This window comes from Scyliorhinus torazame, chromosome 7 (assembly GCF_047496885.1).
Source record: "Scyliorhinus torazame isolate Kashiwa2021f chromosome 7, sScyTor2.1, whole genome shotgun sequence".
NCBI classification, from domain to species: Eukaryota; Metazoa; Chordata; class Chondrichthyes; order Carcharhiniformes; family Scyliorhinidae; genus Scyliorhinus; species Scyliorhinus torazame.
Window position 1 is genome coordinate 137,846,271 of NC_092713.1, and position 12,621 is coordinate 137,858,891.

General features: G+C 48.6%; 1 protein-coding gene across 1 annotated transcript; it reads left to right on the plus strand.

The window, feature by feature from the left end:
* Positions 1-3,516: 3,516 nt before the first annotated feature.
* On the plus strand, positions 3,517-6,042 carry LOC140427328 (tumor necrosis factor ligand superfamily member 6-like). The gene is made up of 4 exons (XM_072512884.1): positions 3,517-3,800; positions 3,899-3,941; positions 4,083-4,142; positions 4,502-6,042. The coding sequence occupies exons 1-4, from the start codon at positions 3,564-3,566 to the stop codon at positions 4,897-4,899; spliced, it is 738 nt and encodes a 245-aa protein (XP_072368985.1). The 5' UTR covers positions 3,517-3,563; the 3' UTR covers positions 4,900-6,042.
* Positions 6,043-12,621: the final 6,579 nt, after the last annotated feature.

Here is a 12,621-nt window from a genome sequence, read left to right on the forward strand (position 1 = left end):
CCGGCACGGACCCCCCATCCCCCTCCCTGGCACGGACCCCCCCCCAACCTCCACCCCGGCACGGACCCCCTTCCCCCTCCCCGGCACAGACCCCCCCCAACCTCCTCCCCGGCACGGGGACCCCCCCCCAACCTCCACCCCGGCACGGACCCCCCATCCCCCTCCCCGGCACGGACCCCCCCCATCCCTATCCCCGGCACGGACCCCCCCCCCACCCTCCTCCCCGGCACGGACCCCAACCTCCTCCCCGGCACGAACCCCCCATCCCCCTCCCCGGCACGGACCCCCCCCAACCTCCTCCCCGGCACAGACCCCCCCAACCTCCACCCCGGCACGGACCCCCCATCCCCCTCCCCGGCACGGACCCCCTCCCATCCCCCTCCCCGGCATGGACCCCCCCCAACTTCCTCCCCGGCATGGACCCTCCATCCCCCTCCCCGGCACGGACCCCCCCCAACCTCCTCCCCGGCACGGACCCCCCCCCAACCTCCACCCCGTCACGGACCCCCCATCCCCCTCCCCGGCACGGACCCTCCCCCCAACCCCCTCCCCGGCACGGACCCCCCCCAACCACCTCCCCGGCATGGACCCCAACCTCCTCCCCGGCACGGATCCCCCATCCCCCTCCCCGGCACGGACCCCCCCCCCCCAACCTCCTCCCCGGCACGGACCCCCCCCAACCTCCACCCCGGCACGGACCCCCCATCCCCCTCCCCGGCACGGACCACCCCCAACCTCCTCCCCGGCACGGACCCCCCTCCCCGGCACGGACATCCCCCCAACCTCCTCCCCGGCACGGACACCCCCCAACCTCCACCCCGGCACGGACCCCCCATCCCCCTCCCCGGCACGGACCCCCCCCCCTATCCTCCACCCCGGCACGGAACCCCCCCATCCCCCTCCCCGGCACGAACCCCCCCCCAACCTCCTCCCCGGCACGGACCTCAACCTCCTCCCCGGCACGGACCCCCATCCCCCTCCCCGTCACGGACCCCCCCAACCTCCTCCCCGGCACGGACCACCCAACCTCCTCCCTGCCACGGACCCCAACCTCCTCCCCGGCACGGGCCCCCCATCCCCCTCCCCGGCACGGACTCCCCTCCCGGCACTCCCCCGGAGCCCAGCCCACTCTAACCCACCCCCGCCGCACACACACACACACAACCCGAGGCACACCTCTCCTCACACATTCAGACTGCGGCCACGCCATCGCCTGCCCAGAGCCAACCCCCCAGGCCGTCACTCACCTCCACGCTGGTCGGCGTGAACCTGGAGCACAGGGTCACGCCGATGAAAAGGAGGTTTAATTTACGTCGACGTGAACGGTCATCACGTCGACGGGACTTCGGCCCATCCAGAACTGAGAATATCGGCAGGACGAAAATTGGCTGCCTTGCGCAGACGCATGACATTCTCCGACGGCAGCGGCGACATTAACGCCCCGCCGACTTTTCTCCCTTCGGAGACTTCGGCAACCGGCGGGGGCGGAATTCACGGCGGCCAACGGCCATTCTCCGACCTGCTGGGGGGTCGGAGAATGACGCCCCCTGTGTCTGCGAGGGTCTCACTCCCACAACCTAAAGATGTGCAGGGTAGAAGGATTGGCCATGCTAAATTGCCCCTTAATTGGGAAAGAAAATAATTGGGTACTTTAAACTTATGAAAAAAAAGACATAGCCACATTGGCTCGAAGGATCAAATGACATTATCCTAATCCAACATCATATGGAAACTGTGGGCGGGATTCTCCGTTTCTGAGGCTAAGTGTTGACACCAACGCAGAGTCTGTGGACTTTTACGACAGAAAAACTGGCGCTGCACCTGGTCCGATTCCACTACCATTGAGGGGCTAGCAGCGGTGCCACGTGGAACACAATTTATTCCAATGAAAAACTGTCCGTGATCGATACTTGGGCAGCTGACAAGGTGCAGCCGCACATACACATTACACTTCCTACACACACTCATCCCAGCCAAAAGGATGGCACCTATTGTGCTGGAGCTGATGGGTCAGGGGGGTGCCCTGGAGGGGACACCTTTATCGCAAATGGAAGTCCCGAAGCAAGAATCATACCCCAAGACCAACAAGGCAACCGACGGGGGGGACACCTTTTTGACCCATGGCACTAGGTTCAAAGTGGGCTGTTAGTGATGTGCGCAGCTGCATAGCTGCATGGCTGCCTTGCCAACTGCGGCAATGGTGTTCCACGCCCGTCTATCCCAGCCCCACAGCCCACCTCCTGGCCAACCCCCTCTATTCCCACCGGCCAGGGCAGAAACCCCCCGGCCGGCGGCACAACTGTCAGCAAACTATGGGATGTTGGACACCTTCTGTAACCCCTCTCTCGCCCTCAGCAGCAGCCACACCTTTCACGATTTTTCAAGACACAAGTGAACTACGCCGTCGGGAACTCGGCCCATCGGAGCGGAGACTCGCGGAGGCTCCGGAGAATACTGGGTCGGGCCTGCTAATAATATGTAAAAGGTGTCTACTGTAAGTGCATTCCAGAACGCATTGACGCTGCTGTCAAGATGCTGGAGCATTGCGATTTGGCGTCAAATTGGCGCCTGCCGCGATTTCGGTGTTGGAACCGATTCTTTGCCGAATTGCCTTTCCCGGTTTCGGTGTCTGCTTACGGAGAATGCCATAGCCACTATTTTCAACTTCTCCTATTCGGTTAAGATATCTATCCCGCTTTATTTTCTGGAACTAAATCAATGAATGCTTCTTTCTCTGTATTATTATCTTGTACCTATATTCAGTCAATTCAGTCACCTTGAGGTTGGGAAAGGGTTAATTAACAACCTAAAAGGCAGCATGGTGTCACAGTGGTTAGCACTGCTGCCATACGACATTGAGGTTCCAGGTTCGATCTCGGCCATGGGTCACTGTCCATGTCGAGTTTGCACATTCTCCCAATGTTTGTGTGGGTTTCGCCCCCATAACCTAAGGATGTGCAGGGTAGGTGGACTGACCAGGCTAAATCACCCCTTAATTGGAAAAAATTGTGTGCTCTAAATTTACTTTTAAAAATAAACTACTTAAAGCATTTTGCGAGTTACAACCTGGTCGTCACTTTCATTTCCTTTCTTAACCCAAGGGTTATAAAGAATGAAAATTGAAAGCAGCACAAAAGCTAATACTTTTTTTTAACTAAATGCAAATTTAAAAGACCATTGTACAAAGGAGGTTGTAAAATTGTATACAAAATTAATTTTGAAAGGATTATTAAATTATGAAAGCAAATTGATTAATAAAGGTTGCAGAGGTTGTCTGAATTACTGTTACATGTGATATATGTGGTTATCATTTGGGTCTTGTGCAACTGTTTGCAATGAAAGGTGGAGATGGTGCTTGAGCCTAAATGTGCTTCAAAACAAACTTGGCCCATGTGATCTTTGTTTTAGAAAAGGTCACCTATTTACAGAGAGGCAATAAGGAAGCAAATTAGGTCACTGTAAACAATTTATTACAGACTAGCGGCTTGCTCACCGGCAGAGCAAGAGGCAGCTTCAATAGGAAGTGGACCATCCTGTGTCTGTATCGAAATTGGTCTTAGGTTATGCAGCGAAGGAACCTTTATTCTTTGCAAATGCTTGACGGTGAGAACCCCCCTTCTTGTCACCCGACAACTGCATGGCCTGTGCCCCTTCAAGAGCTCAGAATTGAGAAGAAATTGGGCTGGCTGAAAGTCTGCCATTTTGTGATTATCAGTATGCTTTTTATAGCACTGACTGGGCTTACGTTTGGTACATATTACTTACACCAACTCCAACAAGAAGTTGAGGGGATGAAGCTGGTAAGTTATCAATTTGTAGAGTATTGAAAGAAATTGAAAATGTACATATAAAAGAAGAGATCAGAACTAGTTGGGCTAAACATTTGTAATATTTCCAGAAAATTGATGGCACGCCACAGAATAGACTAGAGAAGCAAATTGGTGAGTACTCATTTTTAAGAAACATTTTGAATGAAGATAAATTCATGGTGAGTGAGGAAATCGTGCAACTGATGCCTTTATTTCTCAATGGTGATATGATGGCCTATTAAGCTAATGAGATCTAAATTTGCTACATTGTAGGAGCTGAGGAGAGGACCAATAAGCCAAAGAATGAAGTTAAAATGGCTGCCCACCTCACAGGTTTGTAGATATTCGTGTGCGTTTCATAGGGATGGACAAGTGAAAGAGGAAACCAGTTACTGGGAAAGAATAAGGGGAAATAAATTTCTGGAAAAAAATAAGTCAAACGTGGATGACTGAAAATCACAGAATATAAAATTGAAGAAAATTCTGAATAACCATATAAAGAAACAAAAAAGAAATGGTGATTATTTTAAGCAGAAAACATTAAAATATATATAACTTGAAACTCTGGATAATTATTTCAATCTGCTTGGACATAAAAGGTCAGTGTATATATCTAAAGCAGTTATGGTTATTCAACATGTTTAAAGAAGCATTAGATAACATATTTGTCTAACTTTGATATGCAATTTCAGGAAAAACAACAACTGATCATTCCGGAAGATTGAAGTGGGAGATTTATTTGGGTCATGCCTTTCTACAAGGGATTCAGTACAAGGATGGAGCGTTGGTCATCAATGAAACTGGACAGTACTTTATTTACGCAAAAATCTATTTCCGTGGAATGGAATGTGAGACAGTCCTGTTGCAACAAACTGTAGTCAAGCGCAATGAGTATTATCTAAACGACCTGAGTCTGATGAAAATCAACGTCATGAACTACTGCAGTGGCAGAGGAGCATGGGGGAAAAACACCTTTCAGGCAGGAATATTCCATCTGAGTGAAGGAGTGCAGCTGTTTGTCAGTGTCTCACATCCAGGAATGGTTAGTACTGATGAGTTGATGACTTTCTTTGGAGCATACAAGCTTTAGATCGGGCCCATGTGGCCTCCCGATATAATAACGACCATTAAACTTCAAATCACAATGCTGCATGATAATTAACGTGACACCAGCCAGTTCAAAGGTTTTGATGAAGCTGAGTCCATCTGCTAATTGTTTTCCTTACGCGCTTTCTTAAAAATGATCATTATAAGCAGAAGAGTATTTGAAGTTTGAGAAGTATTTGAAGTTTGAGACGTATGTAAGATTTAAGCATCTGTAATCTAGCAATTAAAATATATACTTCATGCGAATATATAGTCCATTTACACTTTCCTCATTTCTAATTTTTGATCTTTAGAACTTAAGTTGAGGTACAGTTCAACGGACATGAATAGCCTTCAAAAGTGTCCAATATAAGTGATAATTTTTCTTGTGTGAGGTTAGACAGTGCGCATTATCAAACTATTTTCACCAGAGGTAGGGGGCATAATCTTTGAACCCAGTAGTCTATTGATATCCATCCCATCTTGGTTCAGTAACATTTAATATCTATGCCTAACAGAAACATATCAATGACAGTTTGGACATTTTCAACTGCCCATGTCACAGCAGCTTTCTGGCGGCGAGATTTCCAGATATTCGGTGCCTTTTGTGCTATGATACCATGGCAACAGAGCTTTCTTTCGTCTCCCACCCTGGGACAGCAGTTAACATTCACTCACTGACTCCCGTGTAAATCAGGAACTGCTTCAGACTTGGAGTGGTATTGCATCAGTGCGCCACACCATTATATTGTCTATGGACAGATCGCACAATCAGCAATTGTTGCCATCCAAGGTAAGAAAAGTTGATGGGAAGTGCCACACATTACATTCCTCCTGAATGTCTCACACGGTGATAATGCTTTCTTCCACACAAATCATCACGCCACAACAGAATGTCAAGATGAGGCTGGGGTTGATTTCCATACTGTCTTTCCAGGGTGGTAGATTAAATAAGTTTAGCTCTTTGCATTTGTCGGTTAAGATCTGACGTTACGGGAATGGTTTTGTATTTTGCTAATTTTGCTCTTTATTGTACTGTTGCAAGCAATATTCATGATCAAATTTATTGCATGTCCTCAGGTCATTTTGTAATAGGAAAAAGTGCATGTGGTATCAATTCAAAATAAAGCTTTAATAGTTGCATTTATTTTTTTGTACCTTTATGTGAAGACTTGGAATCCATAAAGATGATACCTGTTAACATTATGTTAGCAGCGAGTTAGATGCCATATGGCAGTAAAATATTCAGAAATGAGCAGTAACAAATGTTTCTGGTGCCCAGCTTGGAATTTACTATGTCTTTGGTTCAAGGTAGGCACTCTCATAGTTTGCTACTATGTTAGGAAGAAATGTTGAGCAGGATTATACACAGGCAGCTGTAGATATACAAAAAATATCATGCGCTGTATGATCGACTGTGAATCAGGATACTGTGCCAGAAAAAGATTTTGATATGTATAACCAATGAATAGGCATAAATATACTTCATCTAGTCAAAGGAGTATTACTCTCTGTGGAAACTGTAGAGACAACCAGAAGTAATATTTTAAAAATAAATTTGGAGTACCCAATTATTTCTTTCCCAATTAAGGGGCAATTTAGCATGGCCAATCCACCTAACCTGCACATCTTTGGGTTGTGGGGTGAAACCCACCCAGACACGGCGAGAATGTACAAACTCCACACGGACCGTGACCCAGGGCCGGGATTCGAACCCGGGTCCTCAGTGGCGCAGTCCCAGTGCTAACCACTGTGTCACATGCTGCCCAAACCAGATTGTAGTTCATAAACTTTTCTAAATGGCTGGGCAGGGAGGGTCTGGCCTTAGCAGTGATGTTATAAAGCTGGAAAAGCAAAACCCTAAATTCTTGAGGCTATTTTCTTAATTTTACCCAAATTCCCCCTGCCCCCTGCCCAAAAGCAATTAATTGGGAACCAAAGTCCCCATTTCTTTTGTGTCTAGTATCTTCTGATAGATGAGTCTCTTAGTTTTTTCACAAGTTGCTTTGAAGTGATGAGGACGGCAGGGTCTCATTGGTACAACAGAGTAACCACCCTTCAGGCACAAACCAAGGCATTGCTCATCGAGCAAAGAGTGGTTTCAAATTATCGCAGCACATTTAGAGTTTTCTTAGGTGTTTGGTCATCGCTCTTGGCAGGAAAACGGCACTTTTCCTTCCTTTCTTACTTTTCCCCTTCCTTTCATGCCATCTCTTCTTTTCTTTTTTCTTTCATTCACTCATCCCAATTTTTAGATTTCTAATTTAGGATTAGCAACACTTATGTTGCAGTTATACAGTGAGGGCTTTGGTCGAAACAAATGCTTATCAGTTCAGGGGAGACATTTGGAATAAATCTTCTATCGGTAAGGATAGATGACCCACTAGTGTACTGAAGACTGGTACATTCTTTGTTTTTTATTTTTGCATAAAGATGCACTGATTAACTGAGTCTGACCATAAAACTGTTCTTTGTTTTGAAATTATTGTGAAGTAAAACAGCTTATCAATTTTTATCATGGCTTCTCGAGCCAAATGTCTGTTTTTGGAGAGATTAAAGAAATACACATACAAAAAACCATATCCAATTCAGATCACAGGGGCTTACAATGGTTATACTTTTGGGTTATGCCATCATGAAAATAGATAAAAGGCAGTGTGTGACAGAACCTTACAGCATATCCACAACAGACCTCAGTTTGCAATGGGTTTTCTTGTATCATTGTCGGTCTACAGGCTGTACAGGTCCTGGATGACTTATAGAACCATAGAACCCCTACAGCGCAGAAGGAGGCCATTCGGCCCATCGACTCGGCACTGATCTTCTGAAAGAGAACCCTACCTAAGGTCACTCCCTGCCCTATTCCTTTAACCCCAGTTAACCTGCACATCCTTTGGACACTAAGGAGAAATTTAGCATGGCCAATCCACCTAACCTGCACATCTTTGGACTGTGGGAGGAAACCAGAGCACCCAGAGGAAACCCATGCAGACATGGGGAGAACATACAAACTCCACACAGACAGTCACCCGAGGCCAGAGTTGGCAAATATGACAATAACTATTCTGACACGGCAGCACGGTAGCACTGTGAATAGCACAATTGCTTCACAGCTCCAGGGTCCCAGGTTCGATTCCGGCTTGGGTCACTGCCTGTGCGGAGTCTGCACATCCTCCCCGTGTGTGCATGGGTTTCCTCCGGGTGCTCCGGTTTCCTCCCACAGTCCAAAGATGTGCAGGTTAGGTGGATTGGCCATGATAAATTGCCCTTAGTGTCCAAAATTGCCCTTAGTGTTGGGTGGGGTTACTGGGTCATGGGGATAGGGTGGAGGTGTTGACCTTGGGTAGGGTGCTCTTTCCAAGAGCCGGTGCAGACTCGATGGCCACTATCGATGTCGGAGAATCCCGCCCCAGGTCCTTACTCGTCTCTCTCATGCCTCTCCTTCCCCCCGTTCTGACAGCTCAATTTTTCTCAAAGAAGTTGAACGGCTGCCGCCTCTGAGCAAACCTCGGCAATGAACCCCTCAAGGCCAATTTAATTTTCACAAGTCTGAGAAACCCCGCCAATGGGACAGTTCTGAATATTCCTGGGGAACTTTAAGTCAAATATCAGTTAGGGAGTTCTGAGAGAAATCCAGCTTTAAAGCACTGTCACAGGACAGTTCCATAAGGCTGTCTTGGTCTCTCAAGATCAAGAAGAAAGAAGATGTTTCTTGCTGCCCAGCCCTTTCACTCTCTCCTGCCTGGCTGGCCTCTGGCTCTGGTCGAGTCACCCCGCTCCCACTGGTCATATCCTCCTCAATTTCCCGAGACATGACGCCGGCGCTTTCCTGGCCTTCTTTGCACCTCCCGACTGCTGCTCTGCTCACCTTGTGGGTGTCTGGCCCTCGATCCTTGACCCTCAACAACTGCATGTGCTCCTGACTGGCTGCTGCTGCTGCTGGCTATCTGGCCTGGACTCTGCTCTCTCTCGCCCTCGCCGCCCAGTCTGGTTGCTGCCCAGCCCGCTCACTCTCAGTTCACAGCTCTGCCTGGCTGGCCTCTGTCTCTGGTCAAGTCATTAATACTGTGGCTACCAGGGCAGGTCAAAGGTTAGGAATCGTACGGGGAGTAACTCACCTCCTGACCCTCCATATACAAGGCACTAGCCAGGCGTATAATGGAATAGTCTCCACTTGCCTGGATGAGTGCAGCTCCCACAACACTCAACAAGCTCGACACCATCCAGGACAAAGCAGTCCACTGGATTGCTTCCCCCTTCCACAAACATTCAAACCCTCCACCACCGCCGAACAGTGACAGCCGTGTATACCATCTACAAGACACACTGCAGTAACTTACCAAGGTTCCTTAGACAATGGGCGGGATTCTCCGATGCCATGCCGGCTCGGAGAATCGGCGGGGGGCACGCGAATCCCGCCACCCCGCTTCTACGCCAGGACAGCGATGCTCCGAACTGGGAAAAAGCTCGCCAACGGGGATTGTGCCGCGTGGCCCGCAGAATCGGCAGAACTGGTGTGGCGTGCTGGTCCATGGGCCTGCTGCTTGTCTCCGGCCCGAATGGGCCGAAGTCCCGCCGACGTGACCGCAGCTCACTCCGGTGTAAATCAAACATGGTATTTTAACGGCGTCAACCAGTCATGCTGGCTATCGGGGCTGGTGTCTGGGGAGGGTGGGGGTGGGGTGGGGGGTGTCGGGGCTGGTGTCTGGGGAGGGTGGGGGTGGGATGGGGGATGTCGGGGCTGGTGTCTGGGGAGGGTGGGGAGCGCCGGCAATTGGGGGTGGGGTTGTTTTGCATGGCCAGGTGCCACCTGTCAACAGCCCATGGCACCAGGTTGCGGAGGCAGTGGCGGACCTACATTTTTGGGGCCCTGAAGCTTGAACTGTTATGGGGGCCCCTTCGCAACCAGCAAAGAGGTTTGGGTAACCACTGTTATCTTCTTCAATGGGGTTGTTCCACGACAGATCACCACAAATTTTTAAAAAATTTAACCACTACATCTCAGATTTTGATCAAAATTGCTGTACTGGATTATCTCACATGTCAAAGTCACTGGTGTGAATAAAAATTTCCTATGCCTTATAGTTTTCGAGTTATGGAGGGATGAAAATTAGGGAAATGTTATATCCATACATGATGCATCATAGAATAATGCAATAAAACATAGAAAAGACCACAGTCAATATAATCTTTTATTTTGGACACCTATGAGAATACATACTACATGAAGCACATTTTACAAAGTACTCTTTTTTCTGTTTTTTCTAGCAACATATTCATAGTTTTGTCATATGAGAGCTTCCTTGCAATGTCATTTTCTAGAGACAATATGCATAAAGAATTTCAGCGCTCTTCAGTCATGGTAGACCGAAATTTGTTCTTTATAAAGGATAGCTTTGAAAAATTCCTTTCTGCTTCACAGCTCGTGATAGGCATTGTCAAGTACAGCTTAAGCGCAGTAGTCATATTGGGGAACACTTCAATTAGGTGTTGCTCACAAATAAGCTGAAGAACGTCTCTGCGCATTGCATTTTAGATGACGTGTTTTCTTCTGTGTCTGGGATTTCCTAAGGTACAAATATTCTTTGAACTGATAACACTTGTTTACTAATTTGTGGTCAATATCATCTTTGTAATACGATATTATAAGTTTAATACTGTCCTCATCAATTTCAGAATTGTTCACCAATTCTGAGAGGAACTTGAACCTTTTCGCAATCTGCTCATATGGGTCAATCCTCTTGCGTAACTGGATTATCAAGCAGTCATAGAGTTGATATAGAACTTCTATCCTAAATTTGTCAGCTCCTCTCAAAGAAGCAATACCACTTGTTCCATCTGAAAATTTCCTTGTAACAATGTGTTTGGAAGCTCAGCGTGACAAAAAAAACATTCCTGAGGCACTGGGAGAATGGTTTGCCAAAAACTTTTCGCAAAGGCGACATCCCTTTGAAAACCACTTGTTTGAATGATGCGCTTTTAAAATGGTAAAAGCTGGGTTGCTCAAGCTAAAATGAATACTTGGTTTACAGGACATAACCTGCTGTCAAGCCTTCATAACAAAATATTGCTAGAGTAACTGAGGCATCTGATTGGAACCAACTGTGGAGTTATATCTTCCTAATTCTGCAATTTCATACATTAGCGCTGGATGTAAAGAGGGAGCAAAAATAATTTTTTTGGGTAACAGTAATTAATATGCATTGTGGTATGATAATCCAGGCTGAACGACCCAACTACTAAGGCACGGTAGTTACCACACTTTAGCTATCATTTATTCTGGAATTACAACTCTCTTTGACCAAGTAACAGAAACATATTCTGGTCTTAACCTTTTTCTGTTGTTATTATGTGGTCATTATTTTTCAGTGGTCATCGGTTATCATAGCTTATACACTACTGTCTAATGCATCTGTGTCAACACACCAAGATTCAACCATAAAACTAACAATCCTGCCTGCAGCTAATAATATTGACTAGAATCATGCATCGTTAGCTGCATATAACAAGGCTGCAGTGATAACCTGACCCTGTCTGCTGGGCATGACAGCACTAAAAGGTGGGAGTCAGGTCACAACAAGCCTGAGTCAAAGTTTCCAAATCCCACATTCATTTTTTGGGGGCTTACCACTGTATTGCAAATAGCACTAATATTGAATGTGCGCAAAATAAAATGGGGCCAAATTATAATGGTAATTAGATTCCAACCTTCCTGGCCGAATCTGAAGATGTCAATGTTGTCCTGCTGTCAGAAACATGCTGCGGGCGTGATTCTCCACTCCCACGCCGGTTGGGAGAATCGCCTGGGCCGCCAAAATTTCCGGGGACGCCGGTCCGACGCCCTCCCGCGATTCTCCCAAGCGGCGGGAACGGCCCGGTCGAGTTTCGCGGGCCGCAGGCCGGAGAATCGCCGGAGACACCGAAAATGGCGATTCTCCGGCACCCCCGCTATTCTGAGGCCCGGATGGGCCAAGCGGCCAGGCCAAAACGGCGGGTTCCCCCCGGCGCCGTCCACACCTGGTCGCTGCAGTCATGGGCGGTGCGTGAACGCTGGGGGGGGGGGGGGGGGGGGGGAGACGACCTGTGGGGGGGTGAGGGTGGATCCTGCACCGGCTTCACCTGGAATGTGGGGTGGCCCGCGATCGGTGCCCACCGATCGTCGGGCCGTCCTCTCTGAAGGAGGATCTCCTTCCTTCCGCGGCCCCGCAAGATCCGTCCCCCATCTTCTTGCGGGGCAGACTTAGAGAGGACGGCAACCACGCATTCGCGGATGACGTCCGTTATGCGGCGCCGGCCGCGTCATCTATGCGGCGCCGCTTTTACGCGGGCGACAAGGCCTGGCGCTTGTAGATGACGCGGCCCCAATCCTGGCCCATTGTCAGGGCCTGAATCGGTCGGGACCGGGGCCGTTCCGCGCCATCGTGAACCTCGACGGCGTTCACGACGGTGCGGCCACTTCGGCGTGGGAGTGGAGATTCCCGCCCGCTGTTTCTTTTCAGTCTCTGTTGCTTCTATGTGGTTGCCCTCGATGCTGGCCACCGATACTTCCTGCTTCTGCTTTGCTTTGGATTTGCCATTAAATATGCTCTGGGAAGAAATTCTTCTCCTCTTTGCCGGGCATTTGGGATTTGGGGTTGTATTAACCGAGGAGTGGGGGGAATCGAACAAAATTGAAAAAGATTCTTGTCTAGATCGCTATCACAAGTGCCATCATGTTGAAATTTCA